Source organism: Sorex fumeus, unplaced genomic scaffold (genome assembly GCF_029834395.1).
Source record: "Sorex fumeus unplaced genomic scaffold, SorFum_2.1 ptg000033l, whole genome shotgun sequence".
Classification (NCBI taxonomy): Eukaryota; Metazoa; Chordata; class Mammalia; order Eulipotyphla; family Soricidae; genus Sorex; species Sorex fumeus.
Window position 1 is genome coordinate 4,267,511 of NW_026606090.1, and position 19,319 is coordinate 4,286,829.

The window sequence follows — 19,319 nt, forward strand, 5'->3', positions numbered from 1 at the left end:
TGATCTTCTCCATTGCCCTTCTGGAAGATGTGATAGATCCATCAGAACGTTAGAGGGCAGTCAACTTGGTCTTGTGGTTGGTGAAGGACAGGTGGGCGTTGCGAATGCTTTTCCTGGTTTCTGCAGCATCTGCCACTACTGCTGCTCTTCTCTCTTTGAGGTCTTCATTTATTGTTTCTCTGCACTACTTTGTGAGCTCAGAAGTTCACTTGCAGTTGCCTGAGGCTTGTGCCAAGCCATGTTGGCGAATAAGATCATGAATTTTCCAAGAGAGGCATTTTTTGTGTGGCTCTCTCTCTTGGCTTTCCTTGCACAATCATGGAGGTGCTGAACCAGTCTATCATATTCCTTGTCAATCTTGTCAACAACGGCATCTTCCTAGCTTGCCGTAATAGTGCCAAAGAGTTCCCAATTGGTGGTTGTTCTGGGAGTTCTCTTGTTAAACTTTGCAACCCTTTCTCCCTGATCCATGAAGTAGAATTTTGCATGAAGGAGACAGTGGTCCGATCCTGTTTGGAATTTTGGGACAACAACGACATGGGTCAGGGAAACCTGTCGATTGAATATGATGTGGTCAATTTCATTGTGGAACCATCCACCAGGAGACTCCCATGTCCAACATTTAGATTCAGCCTTCTGGAATTTTGAGTTACCATGGATGATCTTTGTCGACATGATGAACTCAGACGGTCTCTTACCCTGTTCGTTCCATTCTAGGCCATGGGTCCTGATGTGGAGTTCTTCGGGTGATCTTCTGGGTCCTATCTTGGCATTAAAATCACTGACAACGATCTTGTAGGAGGTGTGGTCTTCTTTATAGAACTTTTCCAGCTCCATGTAGAATTTCTCAATTTCTCCTTCATCATAATTGGATGTTGGCGTGTAGATAATGAAGATAGAAACTGCCGGCAGTGAGCCACATCTATTCAAGTTAATCGTCCAATTCAGGTTGTTAGGCATTCAAATGAATCAATGCTCATAGCCAAATTTGTGTTGACAAGGACACCGATACCACCGATGCCTCTTTTGTCGCATGTTCCGAGGAACAGTTTTCCAGTGTCGAAAATGGTGTGATGTCATTGATGCCTTTTTGTCTTGGTCAGACCAATGATGTCATACTTGATCTTTTGGGCTTGTACCATCAGGTCCTCGATGGATGCATCCAATGCCAGCATATGTGCATTGAAAGTAAGTAAAGTAAAGTAAGTAAAGGCCCTCCCGTTGATCATCGATTTGCTCGAGCGGGCCCAGTAACGTCTCCATTGGAGACTTTGTTGTTACTGTGTCTGGCATATCAAATACTCTCAGTAGCTTGCCGGGCTCTCCGAGAGGGGCGGAGGAATCAAACTCGGGTCAGCCATACAGACAGTCATTTTTGTCCCTTTTTTTGGGCATCCTAATTTGGCCTTGAGATTTTATCAGCTTCTCCTCCACTACCTTCACTACCCAGCTGCCACCATGCTCCAGGATGCTTTCTGGATGCTCGGGCCGAGACTCATGCATGAGTGAAGCCCCACATAACCACGTAAGTGGAACTCTGTGACATTGGACTCCAGGCTCAATAGACCTGGGGACAGAGATCCTCTGCCTGCTCCCACCAATGTCTGGCGACCAAGGGATTAAAACCAGAAGCCCCACCCCCTACCCTGCTCTTTCTGCTTCCACCAACCTCTGGACACCCAGGGATTCCACACAGAAGACCCACCCTACCGATACCAGATAGATACCTCATAGAACCACTACCTTCACTACTTCCACTACCCAGCTGCCGCCATGCTCCAGGACACTTTCCAGACACATCATAAGACGCTTAATACAAGATTATCACACCATATTTGATAGGGTTCAAATATGGTTTGAACCATAGGGACACCTGCAAGGGTAATTAGAGGCTGCCCTAAAAGCCTCTATCCCTCTGGAGAGCCTGGCAAGCTACTGAGAATATCCCACCCGCACGGCAGAGACTGGCAAGCTATCCATGGCATATTTGATATGCCCAAACCAGTAAATACAATGGGTCTCATTCCCCTGACCCTGAAAGAGCCACCAATATGGCAGCGTTAAGAAGGATGAATAATAAAGAGACAAAATAATTGAATTGATATGGACTTAAAGGTATTAGATGCTGTTTAGATGAGCTGCTTGAGAGTTTGGCCAAGGAAGTATAATTTTGCCCTGCTGCTAGGAAATTTCTGCTTGAATTCCAAGCAAGTGTGGAAAGAGTAATAATCTCATAACTCAAAGATCTTTTGGATTAATAAGTAAAACAACTATGACTTTATTGCCAAACCTGTTATAAGGAAGTAAAGTGTTTCACTGGTATCTACTGTAAATTCCTTAATATCTAAAGCTTATTTATTAGGCAAGATGATCAGCAATAAATCAGAACATATAATAATTATAAATAAGAAAATAAGAACACTGGTACAGAAAAGTGACATCTTTTTTTTTCCCAGAGCAATGGAAGATAATATGAAATTGTTATTAGGTTACCATTTAAAACTTTAGCTTCTTCTTTTGGGCGGGCACCCCCGATGTACCTTATAATTGTTTATGAATATGAACTCATCCTGGCAGTTCTCAGGGGATCATCTACGGTGCTGTAAGCAAACCGCAGTTAGCCATGTGCAAGGCAAGCACCTTATCTGCTGTACTATGTTTCTGGCCCAGACATTATGTTAGATATCATTTACCATGATGATAGTAAAATACAGCATGACTCAAGCATAACTACTCCATTCATCTCACTAGCTAAGTTTTATCACATATTCCTAAAATAGGAGGCTCTAGAAACTCATGTTATAGCAGGCAGTCAATGCTCCCTAATTCCTTTCATACAAGTGTATGTGCCATAGATTTTATAAGATTCTCTTCATTAGAACAGGTGGTCACCATCAATGAATCTCTCTTGGTCATCTTTATAATACCACTTCATAGGTATATGCACTCTACAGTTGATTTTATTTAGGTCATAAAGCAGTAGTCGTGCTCACTATTTGAAGTTACTTGGTAGTAACGTGAGTTGATCAAGACTATTTGTTTGGTGTTATAGATATTTGTGTAGAAATATAATGCCAAGTGTCTGTAGCTAGATGTCATGCTAAGATAGTTTCCTCCCTGATCTGTAAGGTAACTATTACTATTCTCTATCATCAACAAACATCACAGCGTCTATATCTTAGCCTGACAGGCTTCAAACTCTGACTCAGTACATTGGCAGAATCTTTTCAGGATGAAATCAATGAGCCAAGAATATGAAATTAATAAATGAAACTGAATTATGAATTATAGAGGAACTGAAAGATTGGAATTTATTCTAAGAGTTGATTAGGGAACCCTCTCTTGATGGAATATATGAGAAATAAAGAGCAAAATTTAAAAAAATTTTAAAAATCATATTGCATATTACTATCTCACAATCACAATCACAATCACAACCATCCTGTTATTTGTCGATTGCCTCGAGCAGGCCCTAGTAATGTCTCTTCGTCCTAACCCTGAGATTTTTTTTAAAAAAGTGCCATATTCAAGTCTCTTTCAGAGTTAGGAGAATGAGACCCTTCATTGTTACTGATATTTGGCATATTGGGTATGCCACGGGGAGTTTGCCAGACTCTGCCGTGTGGGCAGGTTACATTTGGTAGCCTGCCAGTTTGTCTAAAGTAGATATTACTATCTCAGTGACAAAATTTCTTGTTTTGTGGAGGCTCATTTGGGCAATGCACAGTGGCCTCTGCAGGAGTCATTCTTAGTCTGTGTTTAGGATTGATCCCTGACAGTGCTCTGGAGACCATATGCAGTGTTGGCTGTATGCAGGGATTTCCAACTCATGAGCGATCTGGCTTGATGGCTGTTCTCAGGGCTCACTATTGGCTCTGTCCTCAAGGATCACTCCTGGAGGGACTCGGGGGAACCAGATGGAATGCAAGGGATCAAACCCAGGCCAGACATGTTCAAGGCATTCACCCTACCCATTGTACTATAGTTCTGGCCCAACACAATTTAATTATAAGCATCATGGTCACAGTCACGGTCCTCCCGTTGTTCATTGATTTGCTCGAGCAGGCCCCGTAACGTCTCCATCCTGAGACTTCTTGTTACTGTGTTTGGCATATTGAATACGTTACGGAGAGCTTGCCAGGCTTTGTCGTGCAGGCAAGATACTCTTGGTAGCTTGCCGGGCTCTCTGAGAGGAGCGGAGGAATCGAACTCGGGTTGGCCATGTTGGCTGTGTGCAAGGCAAATGCCCTACCGCTGTGCTATCGCTCCAGCCCAATTATAAGCATATAAGTAGGAAATAAGTATAAGTAGGAAAGCAAAATGTAATCAGGAAAACCATTTAATTTTTCGGTGGTCCCAGGCTCGTGTAGCTTGATGAGTCCACTCCCAAATGCCCCAAACATTAAAAACTGATTAACCCAGAGCCAGAGTGACGATAGAGCCAGTAGGATGGTTTCCTTTCATGTGTCCAACCTGGGTTCTATCTCTAGCACCCCGTATTTTGAGGGCCCCACCAGAAGTGATCCCTGAGTGAATAGCCCAGAGTGAGCCCCAGGCAACCCTGGGTCTGGCCCACAACAAATACAAATTGATGAAACCTCTCTATCAAGCCCAGAAAATGTTCTAATATTCTGGTAACAGTAGAACATTTAACACCAGAGAGTTAATCTTTTTGAGTATTCTACTTATCTTTGTTGTGATTTATTTCAGTGTAACACAGACAAGTGCTTGGTTCTATCCTTCCATAATACTGATAGCAGATATTATGGTGCCTTCATATTATCTTAATAAGTGGGAAAAATCTTTTATTTTTAATGCCTTGATTCTCCTTAAAGAAGAAACTCTTCTTTCAAATATAAACAGTCCTATTTATATTTTCATTTTTAACTCATGTAAATTTGAATTTTAAGAATGTTTAAGAAAGTCTCCAAGACTTTCTTAAAGTCTCCAATACCTCTCTGCAATAGACATCCATCTCTTCGGTATTCTCAGAAAGTGACACTTCTAATCAAAGCCTGAGGTGTTAGTTAAGCTTACAAAGGCTGTCTTTAAATCCGTTGTAATTGGAATTTATATCTTTGCTCCTTCTAATATCTGTGATTTCATTAAATTTTTCTCATTGCCATTCTGATCTTGAAAAGAGTATTATTACCAGCATAACTCACTAAATCTGGATTTTTATTAATTTTAATATAAACTTTATCCAAACAATTAAGGGGTGGGGAATTCATGATAACGAGGCCATCATTTCTCATTCTGTTCATAAAACAAACACACTAGCTAGCTAATGATAAGTCTTCTCTCAGATTTTAAAAGAATCTAAAAGCAGATTTCTCAAATACACATCTCCAGGCAACTACAGTTGCTTCCAAATTTTGGAGTTGGCATTCCAGAAAGTTAATTGGAAGTGGTTGCTTATCTGAAGATGTTTAGAAAACTCTGTAATTTATTTCCAGCATTTATCTGAAAGTGATTATTACTGAAAAAAAGTTTTCTAAATCAAGAAAGGCTAACTGATGTGATAGAGGTTTTTCTTTCTTTATTATGTCCTCATCCTACAGAGAGAAAAAAATAAAATATTATTGACATGGTTCTGAAAAGTAGCAAGATTTGCTAAACATCTAAAGTGTTTATTCATTTAATTTAATTCACTTTTGTATCCAATATTAATTCAAACTTTACTACAAGTTTTTTGCCTGTCACTGTCACTGTCCTCCCTTTGTTCATTGATTTGCTCGAGCGGGCCCAGTAACGTCTCCATTGTGACACTTGTTACTGTTTTTGGCATATCAAATACATCACGGGTTTTTTGCCTAATAATCTTACTTCAAATCAGAAAAAATATTTCTTATAAATTTATATTTTTTATCACTAAGTTATGCATAAATGGTCTAATTTTGATGTTAAATGAAATTAATTTGGTATAGAAAGATATGAAATGGTAATACTAGAAATTTTGAATCACCAAAGCAATTATTGGTTAAAAGAATTAAATAGATAATTCTATTCACAGTCCTGTTATTTTATGATGAAAGGGAATGTAAAATAGAGTTTTATATATCAAATAGTTCTTAAAAGAACTGGTCAAAAATTTTAACATATTAAGAACATTTAGTTTTCAGTTCATGAAAAACATAATAAACTCCTTTTTTTTCCCATACAATACTGACTGAAGAGACTAAAACAGAAAAAGAAAAAAACAGAAAAATGATGCCAAAGACACATCTATTTACAATGAATTAAGTTAGAAGGATAATTTTCTTTCTTATTTATAAATCAGGATCATCTATATTTGAGGTTATAAATGCTGATAAACAGCCAAAATCTATGCCTTGTTATCCCCAGCTAAGCTGATTTTTAAATACAGGTGATTATTTTGCCCAGAGATTAGTTATACTTCCCTTGATCTCATTTTGTAAGAGAAGAGAAAGTCACCAAATAAAAACAAATAATGAAAAATACCTGTAATTTTATTTGTAAGACCTGTAAACTTCAGGTCAAGAGCAGTTTCTCAAGTCCTGTTCTTTTCATTTTATCCAAATTTCATGTTGATAGATTTTTTTGATAATATGCAAAATTATGCATTTATTGTCTTAAATATTGCGATTGCCAAGAGCAGTTGTACAATTCTCCAGATAAATCAACCTCACTTTACTTTTTGTATTAGTCAATTTCTTTACCTTACATACACCTTACTCCAATTGGTTTTCTTTCCTACACAACTATAGAATACTTGCTGGGAGCCAAAATGTGTGTGAATGGTTTATTGTCTGATCACCAGTATTAAGAAGGGAAGGGGGAAGAACGCTGCATGGAATAGTAATTTTTTTTTAAGTCACTGTCACTGTCCTCCAGTTGTTCATCGATTTGCTAGAGCGGGCCCAGTAAGGTCTCCATTGTGACACTTGTTACTGTGTTTGGCATATAGAATACGTCATGAGTGAGATACTCTTGGTAGCTTGCCGGGCTCTCTGAGAGAGGTGGAGGAAACGAACTCGGGTTGGTCATGTTGGTTGCATGCAAGGCAAAGGCCCTACCTGCTGTGCTATCGCTTCAGCCCAGGGGGAGGAACAGCATCTCATCAAACAGGCTGCTCTGTCCTGCCATCTATGCTATCTAAGTCTCTTCCATTAGCTCACTTTCTCTTTACATGAACAAGTAAAGTAGAGGTAAAGGCCAACTAAATGATAACAGTGGCTCTTAGGACAATAGAGTTTCTAAGTGAAACCCTTATTTTCTTTGATTGGGATGTGTGATTCTGGCCCCCTTCAGTGAAGAGTGGCCTGGCTGCCACACATGGTCCCGAGACTTTGCCCTGTGCAGTTACTTAGCTTCTAGTGCTAGACATGATTGCATTTAGTTTTTCTAACTGTTTTTAAGCTGGAACTTCATGATGCTTAAGCTGGCAACTACCTATACCCTGGCCTTTTTTTTGGCCAGGTTTAATTCAACCACCCTGTCTTTTTTTTTTTTTTTTATTGTTATTTATTTGATGAGTAACTCAGAATACTTACTGGGTTGAGGACCACAGTGAAAAATAGTTCCCCTCCTTGGATACTTTTGTCCAGCTCTTTAGGACCTCCAGGATACTCTTTGTAGAAAATTGTGTGAGTGAAAAGTCCACAGGTTTGTCTTGGAAGAACCTAAAGGAAGAATAAATAAGTAAGAAAAAAGTTTTTATCAACCAATTAGTTTGTTGAAACAGCCTATTTTTCATCAGAGATGATGTATAGGCTGGTGTCACCCCTGAACTAAACTGCTTCACACTCTGGCAAAGCAAATATGACATCACAACTGAGAGAATACTAGGTTGTAAAAACATTTTATTATTATTATTATTATTATTATTATTATTATTATTATTATTATTATTCTGGTGTTGAGTCACACCCAGCAATGCTGCAGGGACCATATGGGATGCTGGGGATTGAACTCGTGTCAGGCACGTTCCAGGCAAGTGCCCTCTCTGCTGTACTATCACTCTGGCCCTGCCAGTTATCTATCTACTTTGAATCTCAAAGTCCTTCTAGCATGAATTCAGCATCTTCAGAGATAAAGAAGTGAAAATGAAACTTGATAAATTATTGGAATTTTCTCTGCTAAAATTTAAGGATAATTTTTACTAAATTTCATATTAACTCTAGAAGGAAAGATAAATTATTAATTACTTTATTAATTAATTTTTGGGCCACACCTGTGGTTCTCAGGGCTTACTCTAGGCTCTGCACTCAGGGATCACCCCTGGCTGGCTTGAGGGACCATATGGTGTGCCAGGAATCGAACCCAGATTGGCTCTTTACAAGGTAAACATCCTAGCCACTATAACTATTACTCTATTGCTCTGACTTCAATTATTAATTCAGCGGGAGTCTTAGGAAATGATACTTTAAATTGGAATTAGTATTTAAGAAGTAAAACATGTGTCTGTTGTAGTCTTAAAAATAATATGCTGCAAACTTTAGTAACTGCCCCAAATTCTAATCTGAAACCAATCTTCTCTAGAGGCAATAAAGATATATGTTTGATTTGTAATTTTTATAAAGTATCCACAAACAATATAATAAAAAGTCACTTAAAAAAGGAGTTATCTTCATCTTCTGGATATGAAAGTCATCATTTCCATTAGTTATATGCAATTATGATAAGGACATTTTCATCCTCCACCCCTGATTCTGTAGGATGACTTTGCTTTGTCCTTTCTCCCTTTCTCTACAAGGAGCTTATCAGGTTACACCCACACCGTGCTCCTGAGGCACTTCCTTAAACACTTTTGTTTATCTGTAAATTCTTCCCTATGCTCTCCTCCCCAACCAGTTAATCAGCTTTTCCCCTAATCAGACTCTGTTAACTTGTAAGGCTAGATGCCTCAGAAATCTATGATTTTTATATGTATGAGTGAAATATTCCCTTTCTCCTCTCCTTATGTCTTTTGAATAGTTTACTTTATGCAATGTCCTTTTTGTATAGATACAGAAAAACAGTTAATATTATGCTTTTGTAACTTAGGATTTAATTGGCTTTGAATATTATTCACTCCCAGGCATCTGCTTTCTAGATTTACACCTCAGTTGCCCTTGGTTCCTAACACCCCAAAAGCAGAGACCCGACGAGGGACTGAATGGACCCAGGGCAAGCGATGAACTACCCTGGCACTGAAATGGGCCAGGCCAAAGTGCCACGATTCTTAACTATAAATTAAGAGTTTGATCATAGACAAATGCTGTCATGATCGAAAAGTAACGACGAGACTAGGACCCTGCTGGGGGTAGGAAAGACTATCTGGCCTGAGCACTGTAGTCTGAGATCGAGATGGCCCTAAGAGGGCAATTCAGTAAGTTTAAGGTATTTCTTACTGTATCCATACAAAATGACTTATTTTATATATGCTTATATGTTTGTTAGACAAGAAGAGGAGAAACACACCCAGGGGAATCCGCTCTAGGGTGGATTGATCTGATAATAAGAATCTGTCCTAGGAGCAGATGTCCCCAAAGAATTCTTTCCCCAAAGAGGAAAATAATTCTATCCCTATTGATTATGATCGCACCTATATGTAATTGTTACCCCAACCCCTCATGCTTTGGGTTTTAACAGTACTGTACGAGTGGGTTGGGGAGTCAGAATCAGAATCGAGACTCAAGAGAAGGAGGATGAAGGGGGATAGAGAAGGAGAAAGAAGTAGCATAGGGGAGAAAGAAGCAGGAGAGGAGGCAGAGGAGAGAGACAGGAATGAATGGAGAAAGTATTGGAATAAACTTTGACTAAGACCAACCAGCCTGGTCCTCATTTCCTTCCTTCACCTGCCCATCACTATCAACCTCCTCAGGGTAGGGAAGTGGCCCGAGACTACTGAATGCTGTCTTGATAAAATACCAGAACAATTATAAAAAAAAGATTTTAACAAAAAATTTGAAAATGATATTCAACTAAATCTTCTGTTTTCATTATAACATGTATTTGTTATAATGTTTTAAAATATTACAATGTTTTAAAATGTTATAATGTTTTAAAAGTTTTCAGAACTTTTTTTTGTGACATCTTATTGTCTCATTCCTACTTTGGACAAACTTGCATGCTATCGAATGTAGCCTGCCCACAGGGCAGAGTCTGGCAAACTCCCCGTGGCGTACCAAATATGCCAAATACCAGTAACAATGATGGGTCTCATTCTCCTAAAGAGCCTTGAATATAATCTCAGGGCTAGGATGAAAGAGATGTTACTGGGGCCTGCTCGAGGCAATCGACGAATAACAGGATGATGAAATGAAATGAAATGAAATGTATTTGTTACTATGCAATAGAAGTAGCAACAATTAATAAGTATACTTTAGAGAGCTACAAGTTTTACACACTATTTTCAGGGAGATATTCTATTTGTTATCATGAGCAAATCAATGTTTATTCTTTCAGACTTGATTTTTTTTCCTTTTGGGTCACACCTGGCGATGCTCAGGGGTTACTACTGGCTCTGCACTCAGGAATTGCTCCTGGTGCTGCTCGGGGAACCATAGGGGATGCTTGGTATTGAACCTGGGTCGGCCACATGCAAGGCATTATCACTCTAGTCCCTCAGACTTGATTTTTAAAGCACATTATTTTTATTAGTGGTTTCAAAATATTACCTGCATAGGATTTCTTAAGCTTTGAAACAACACGTAGAAATATACCAGTTCTTGTCAAGTGTTTAAATGAATCATAATAAATTTAAGTCTAGGTACAGCAAAATTTTCTTAGAAAACATTTTCAGGCCAGTAAATACATTGCTCTATAAACAAAATTTTATGCATCCCACTTATTTTGGTGAATTTGTAAATGTTGACTTATTAAAAGCTTCTGGAACTTGATAAAATAGTTGAAGGAACATCAGCTTAATTGTGTAGTACTAGATCTGGTAATGTCTGCATTCAACAGTATCACTCATCCTCATAGGATTATGAGCTAAAAAGCAAGTGGACAGATTGTCTAGTTGAATTAAACATGTTCCCTAATAGCTTTGGGGAAGTTCATTTCCAATAAATTAAAGTTTAAGTAGCATTATTCATGTTTTAAAAAGAAACACAAAAGCTTATTCTAAATCCTATGTAAGTCCATATGAGAGAATATAAATATAAGTACTTTCTATCATGAGACTCAAATGTATATCAGAGTATTTATCAATACCTAAAATAAAAGTAATAAAATACATGTGATTAAGTGCCAAATTATTAAAAATCACATGATTCCAATTCACTTTTAAGATTGAGTTTGAATAGCTTGGTTGCAAAACGATGGAAGAATAGACCATATTTGGAACATTCTCGCCTAGTTGAATCTATGTAAAATTCAGATGGAAGTGAGAAGAAATATGACTACTTCTCATTTCTCAAATGGTTCAAGTTGGAATGCAGTGAAGAGGGTGTATCAGGATTTTCAACCACACCGGCTGAAGAGAGAGGCTGAGAGGCAGAGAAAATGCTAGACTTTTTGGTGGGCCGGCATCGTAGGCTGCAGAGATAATTATTTGATAGGGTCATTTAGTATTGTTTTGCTCCCTGAACGCTATGACACAAGACACTGAATATGTTCCTCAAAATATCTCTCTTGTGTAGAGATGGAATGAGAAAATTTTTCAGTATTGTGGACCACTTTCTTGAACCAAATCAGGCAGTGTAACACTCATATTCAAAATTTGAGACATGGATGAGGCCCCTGAAAATCCTACAGCTGCAGGTAGCAGGTTGGTTGTCAAAGCAGTATCAAAAAAAATCTCGTCCAGTGGAACTTGAGGCCAGCACTGTGAACCTCAGAGGCAAATGTCTGCACTCTTGTAGGAGCCAATAATAATAAACACCCAAGAAGGGTCCCTGCAGAAGAGTCACCAGTAGCAGCTGCAGGTAAATAACCAGGGTCTAGAGTCTAATTGGTTTTCTCCAAAGAACCACATGTAAGAGTGGGGGCTAGTACGGAGTTCAGATAAACCCTCAGTTGCTTATTAAACTAAGGGAAAATTTTCCTAGCACACAGAGCAGTAGGACTGGTTTCAGCTCAGTTCACCTTGAAATATTGTAGGCTTTTATCTCAGTGAACTTATAAGAAGATGTGTTTAGAGATTTAAAAGAGAATTAGTGTGAGGACTGAGATGCTACACATGAATGTGGTTTAATTCCTCTGTATAAAATCATGAGACTTGATATTGAGGAATAAAGAGAATAGTAAATAGAGTATGGTCAGAAAGTCTTTTGTGAAAGAATGACAAGGGCGTGAAAACAGCAATGCTATTGTAGATTTTTCTGGAATGAGCCTTTGTTAGCTACTTTGGGAAAGAAGATAGAAGTTAACTTAATTCAAATTGTTATCAAGTTGCTAAAGGGCAAGTAAAGAGGGTGTGGAAACAATCGAAAACACATAAGGGCAGGAAGGTCAAGTTGAAAGGCAGCATATAAGGAAAATTTAAAGGTTGGCTCTGTCAATGGGTCAGAGACAAAGCTGAAGAAGCAGCACAGTTTACATGTGGAAGTCAAAAAAATGAATGACATTTGTGGGAAAGAAAGTACAAAATTACTATAAAGGAATTATGTTGGAGTATATAGACCAATTATGAGGGAAAAGGGACACATGATGTTCCAGTTAGGGGTAGCAGTGATTGGCTTACACAGAAGACAATGAGCTTCATTTAAGTTTTTGATTTTGAGTTTGGTTTGTGAATTGGTTATTTAAAAATTGGCTTCCTCATCTCAGAAAATAAAATATTGGTGTGATCTAGGCAAGGTTCACACTTCCCTGCTCTTTTGCCCTTGTAGCCTGCCTCCTGGAGGGCATATAGGCTCTTGGTTCTCTTCTTGTGTCACTATTTAAACAACTCCAACCCTGTCCCTTCTCTGTTCTACATGACCAACAAACTACTGAACATTTTCCTCTTGGAAATGCTCATTCAAGACCCCATAGAGCAAATACAAGTTTTAGTGGACTACCTCAAAAGTGGAACCACAGGGACAGTTCCATCAAGATGGGAAATCCGTGAGAGCCTTTGTTAACCTGCAAGGTCTATGCGTGTCTAAGGCAGGCAAAATATATTTCCGGAGAAAGAAATGAACACATCTCATGGGACAGAGCCAGGCAAGATTCCTGGCAGAACAAGAAGACTTAAAACAAAAGAGCTTTGAATAAAGTCTTTGGTTCAGAACTCTGCTATGACTGCACATAATCTTTAAATGACAAAAGAATATTGAAAGCTTTTAAATTATTATATAAACCACGTCTTCTCTCTAACTCAAAAGGGTGTCAGCTGGTGGCTCCGTGAGTTCACTTTCAATAAGGAGGCCCAGCAGACTGGGATGGAATGTAGTCATCATGTCTGCATCTCATATTTAGGAGTTTTTATTGACAGAAAAGTTAAGATGGGAGTTGGTTCAAATTAAATGTCATAATCTACCCCATAGTTTGGATAAGCATAGGAAAATTTTCAGAAAAAAGGGTATTTCCACCTAAGGGACAGAGATCTGCACAGACATAGTTGGGCAGTTATAGTGCCTGGACACTTTGTTGGGTGCAGTGACCCTTACTCCCACTCACAGCCCCCAGTATATGTCTAACTCATCCTTAATTTACCAGGACTCTTTGGATTTCCACTTTGTGAGGGAAAATTAGAATTTAATTACCAGATTTGACAAAAGCTCACAAAGTATTAAGAATGACACATCTGAGTAATACACAGTTGTTGCCAATGTGAAAACAAAACAAAACGAAATAGAACAACTTTAGAGATATTTGAACAATGGATAGGAATTATTTTACTAAACCCATGTTTCATTTACACTTTAAACTGTGATCAGTTCATGATTGTCAGGCTTCACCTGTGACTTTTTGTCATAGTTTTTCTTTCTCCTCTTTCTTTTTGTTTTTTTCAAGCCTGACATGGTAAAAAGAAGAGGCAAGTTTTGCTTATAAAATAGCAAATGGCTATTTTATGAAGAGTGAGTTTTCATTTTATGTCCTCAGTAACTTTTTGAAGAGTTGATGGCTTCTATAGATGATCCATGACTCAGATTAATATTTTCCTAATATTTCCACATCAATGTCTGCTTAATTGCAATAGTATCAGTGAAACAGAATTTTATGCTATATTTTTATAATAGACATAAACTTAATTAAAACCATATCTGCTTTGATATGACAAGTATGCTTCCTGCAATTATGGAGCTTTTCATATGGTGACCTTTAAAAATGTGGTGCTTCTATTTTTCCTTCCAAAGAGGAATGTAATGTGGCTGAATTAGTGGCACCCTATGCAGACTGAACAGCTCACCATGATGTTTTTGTGGATGAAGCCCTTCCGGTATCTAGCTGGTTTCAGATGTGGATATTCTTCAGTGCTGGTGATCCTGATATTCCAAACCTTCTTCCAGGCCTCGTACAGCTGAACATGTACAGGATAGACACCAGAATGGTGAGGGGCCACGGCATAGCCCATGTCGGTTGGAATCCCATGCTCCTAGGACCAAGCAAATGTTAGTTAGAATGTGGGAAGAGTCTTCATTCTTTGTCTATGCCATAATTTTCAAATATACGATACATTCATTTGTTCGCACTCAATATTACTTGTATAACACAGTTAAATACTTAGACCTCTAGCCATTGTGAAGGCCTGTAACCATTCCAGGAGTCTTGATGTTGATATATTTGTGTTTGAGACTTGGTGGGACAGGACTAGAGACTTTAATGAAGAACTGGAAAGAATCTGCCTTCTGTCTCCTTGTCATAGCTGTCTATTCTTCTGTTGCTCATAATTTCAATAGATTAAGTAACAAACGTTTACTATACACAACACTCAGCACTCCCACAAACTAAAACAAACACTTGTCAGAGTAATGAGCACTTTTTGAGCTCTCCGGGCCAGTTGACAGGTTATTATTCATCCCCTTGCTTGGTCGCTACCAAGCTTGCCGCATTTCTGCCACGTTTCTTTCTGAAGGTATTGAAAGAATGAAAATTCTGGGAACTTAGTTGATTTAAAGTCAAGCTTTTGTAGATAAAATGAGTGCAGTTTAAGAAGTTTTGAAATTATATGTGTACACACACAAAGAACCCATGAAGTAACTAATCAATGTCACGGTGTTTTGTTTTTTCTTTTTCTTTTTGGCTGGTCCTGACTGGGTCTGTAATTCCCCAAATGAATCTGTATGGCATCTAGATTAGTTTGGAGGTAGCTTGTGACAGCTTTGTATAATCGTGATTATTCTTCTCTGCTTGATATAGTCCATTAATCATGACATAGTCTTTTTGGCATAAAGGAAAATTGTCTAGCAATAAAAGATAAAATGTGTCTTTTATAAAAAGAAAACCCATGGCTTCAGTAGTCGAACTATGTTTTTTTTTTTCACCTCTGAATGGAATTTTATATTTCTGTCTGTATTTCTGAATTGCTTTATGAGTCTTAAAAAGTTCCAACCAAATAAGCTTCCTTTGAGTTAGTCATAGATTTTCATTATGCCTAAGAGAGAGTTCACTTAGAGAAAATAATTGTATAAGACTGTTAAATGCATTGATTTGTAGCTACATGCTACAAATGGGCATGAATAAAGGGGAAAGGTAACTTCATTTGGCTAACTTTATTTTCAACTAATAGTATACTTTGTTTCATTGATCATTGTTTGAAAGTGAGTATCTTAGATCTAGAAGATCTGTAATCACTATCAAGATTTTTTTTCTAGTGAAGGACATGAGCCCAAAAGGACAGAGAATTACTATGAGCTATAGCTAAATATGTTGAAAACAAGATGAACTAGTCTCATTCTTTAACTCTTGATTTTTCACCTCTCAGCTCAACCAGATAAGCTTTATTTCCCAGGGTTTCTTCATGTCATTACATGATCTTCATCAATCAGTTGCTTGCTGCCTCAAGAAATAGATGCTCTTGACACTTGTGTCCTCATTTACTCTTAAATCTAGTCTGTTATCAAATCTTATCAGTGCTACTTTGATGTGCCTCCCATACATCCAGTCTGTTATCAGATCCTATCTGTGCTATTTTTGGTGTGTCTCCAATTTATCATGAATATTTCCTCCAATTCTGCCAACATCATGCTTTCACATTATTCTAACCCCATTTCCTCTTTTGTTCATTTATTTATTTATTTATTTAGGTATTTCCAGCCCATTTGTTACACACAAACCAAGTAACTCGTAAGACAAAAATGTGATGATGGTTCTTTTTTCTCAGAGTGCTCCCAGGATTTCCTGAGCATGCTGAAGATCAAAATGCAAAGTTCTCAGGCTCACCATTTGCCCTGTATCCTTGTTCCTCTCACTGCGTTTTTGTCATGTTAATCCTTTCCTATAACTCACCATGCACTTTCCTACACAGCTCCCTCCCAGATGTGGTTCCTTCCTCCAAACCTTTACTTAGATAAATGTGACAGCTCTAAAGATAATCATTATTTATTCTGCCATATCTTCTGAGAACCCTTCATGGCAAGTTCCCCTCCCAATTAAATTTGATTAAGACTTCACTGGTTATTCATAGTTTATAACAAAGTTTGTTAGTGAATATTGCTTCATATTTCTTTTGGTGAGATTGCTCCCCAGCCATGCTATGGGAATAACTATTTCCTACTGTCTCTCTTCCTCATGAGATAATAAGACCAGTGAATCTGGGTTCTCTTTTATCCACTGACATGTCATTCAATTGCAAGCCCAGTGTCTTGCCAATAATAACACTATAGCACTGACCTCCCATTGTGCATCAATTTGCTCGAGTGGGCACCAGTAACATCTCCATTGTAAGACTTGCTGTTACTATTTTTGTCATATTGAATACGCCATGGGGAGCTTGCCAGGCTCTGCTGTGCGGGTGGAACACCCTTGGTAGCTTGCTGGGCTCTCTGAGAGGGACGGAGGAATCAAACCCGGGTTGGCCTCGTGCAAGGCAAATACCCTACCCACTGTGCTATCGCTCCAGCCTTGTCAATAATAAGAACTTAAATATTAGTGAGCAAATGGATGGATATTTGAATTCAGACCACCTCCCTTTTGTTTTCATTTTCACTTTCTCAGTGATCTCATTTGAACTCTCAGTTCATGTGCAGATTCACAGGACATTTCATACCTGTGTCAATAATGAAGTATTCTTCAGACTATACCTAAACATTTAAGGGGCTAGAGCAGGTAGAGGGTATAGGGTGCTTGCCTTGCACACAGATAAACTGAGCATCCCTGGCACCTCGTGGTCTCCTGAGCCCCTCCAGGAGTGATCCCAAAGCACAGAGTCAGGAATAAATTCTGAGCATAGCAGATGTGGCCCAAACCCCTCAACAATCCTCAATTTTTTATTTTAGTATGGAGCAGATACATTTATTATTAGGAATTTAAATATTTAACTTTTACCATGTAAAATTTTAAACTACAACATTTTTCTAAATTATATACTCATATACTTTCAGATAAAGACCATGAAGATAATACAATTTTATTGAGAAAAATGGGCATTTTGAGAAATTCCGTTCAAAAGTAAAGTAAAAATATAAATCAGATTCAGATTTTTGAGCAACATATCTTAATTACTGAGGAAATCACTTTTTATTGCTGTATTTTTTAAAAATTTATTTTATGTAGGAGTACTGCTATTTATTCAGCCACTGATTAGCTGATTGAATTGGGCATGAACTCCATAACTACTGTATTTGATAATATTTCTAAAAAGGTAAAGGTAAAGGCCCTCCCGTTGATCGTCGATTTGCTCGAGCGGGCCCAGTAACGTCTCCATTGGAGACTTTGTTGTTACTGTGTCTGGCATTGCTTATAATTAGAATGGTACTTTATTTTAATATTTTTCTTCATATCTTTCTAAACAGAAGAACTTTTGGAATGGTCATTGCTTGTTTTCTTTAGAGTGAAGCTCATTGCCGATTCCCATATTTCTCATACTAGTTAGCATAGAAATTAATGTCATTATAAAATGCCACAATGATAGGAAATCAATAGACAATTTAAACTTGTTTGTAGGAAAAACAAAACTTTATTAAAACATAATTTGGAAATACTTTTCAATGCTGTTCTTGAACTACACATTAGTTAGATATATCACATTTCCTCAGTATATATAAGATCATAGTTTGGTTAACCATCTCATAGTATTGAGGCTTTGCATTTAAAATTTGCATGGGCTTAGGATAAAGTTTCTTTGTTTACATTTGGTGGTATGCTTTAGACTTATTCTATGAAAAATTGTTTTGCTTTGAATTTTAAAGTGACTTTCTTAAATGCTATTGTTGTTGCGAAGGTTATTCCACACAAAAAAAATACATTTTTCTCCCAGGTGCTAGGAACATGTTTAGAAAAATGAAATTAGAACCCTTTTGAATAAGACACATACCCAATTTATGAAGAAAATACATTTATGAAATTATTTCCTTGAATTAGAGAAGAGTTTTAAAGTGTCTAAAGGTGGTTTGTTTCTCAATGGCAAAGCCAATGAGCCTTAAGGAAACTTCAGCTCTGCAGAACTAGGACTCGGGTTCCTGGAAGTGGCTGCTCAGAGTCAGAAACGTCTCCTCAGAAGCTCCAGGCTAAGTAAGTTACAATCCACTTCCTCCTTTACCTAGAACCAAACAGGTCAAGGCAGGCTTGTCACCAGCTCAGGACATGGACTTTGGTGTTCCATCTATGAGTGTTTTTATTAGAAAATGCCCCTGTAAAAAATGAAGGTAGTTCTGGTATGATCTCAAATGGAAACAAATAATTCTTACACAGAAGAATCTACTTCATACCTATTTTTTTTCCCCACTCACTCAGTTGAAAAGTAGTTTGTGCCTGTTTTTTTTTTTTTTCCCCTTTATTTTATTTTATTTTTTTTAAAGTTGTAGATTTACAATTTTTTGTGCTTTGGTTTCAATTATACAATGATCAGATACCCATCCCTCCACCAGTGCCCATTTTCCACCACCATGGATAATATCCCTCCCACCCCCATCCCCCCATCCCCCCGTCTCTGTGGCAGGGCAATCCCCTGTGTTCTCTCTCTCCTTTTGGGTGTTGTGGTCTGCAAAAGAGGCATTGAGTGGCAAACATGTTCAGTCCATAGTCTACTTTCGACATGCATCTCCCCTCCTGGGAGGATCCTCCAAACATCCTTTATTTGGTGCTCCCTTCTCTATCTGAATAGCCCTTTCCTCTAGGATACCCGGCTGGCCTCTAAGTTATGGAGTAATCCTCCTGGTGCTGATCTCAGCTATTCTTGGGTATTAATCTCATACTTTGTTACTTTATATCCCCCAGATGAATGCAATCTTTCTATGTCTATCCCTCTCTTTCTGACTCATTTCGCTTAGCATGATACTTTCCAT

General features: G+C 38.0%; 1 protein-coding gene across 1 annotated transcript in view; it reads right to left on the reverse strand.

The window, feature by feature from the left end:
- The window catches only part of LOC130026079 (bifunctional heparan sulfate N-deacetylase/N-sulfotransferase 3), a 158,456-nt gene that overhangs the window by 70,123 nt on the left and 69,014 nt on the right, over positions 1–19,319 (reverse strand). The window contains exons 5-6 of the mRNA XM_056116770.1: positions 14,285–14,470; positions 7,515–7,643 (exon numbers count right to left, since the gene is read on the reverse strand). Coding sequence (XP_055972745.1) covers positions 7,515–7,643; positions 14,285–14,470 — 315 coding nt within the window. The remainder of the gene's footprint in view (positions 1–7,514; positions 7,644–14,284; positions 14,471–19,319) is intronic.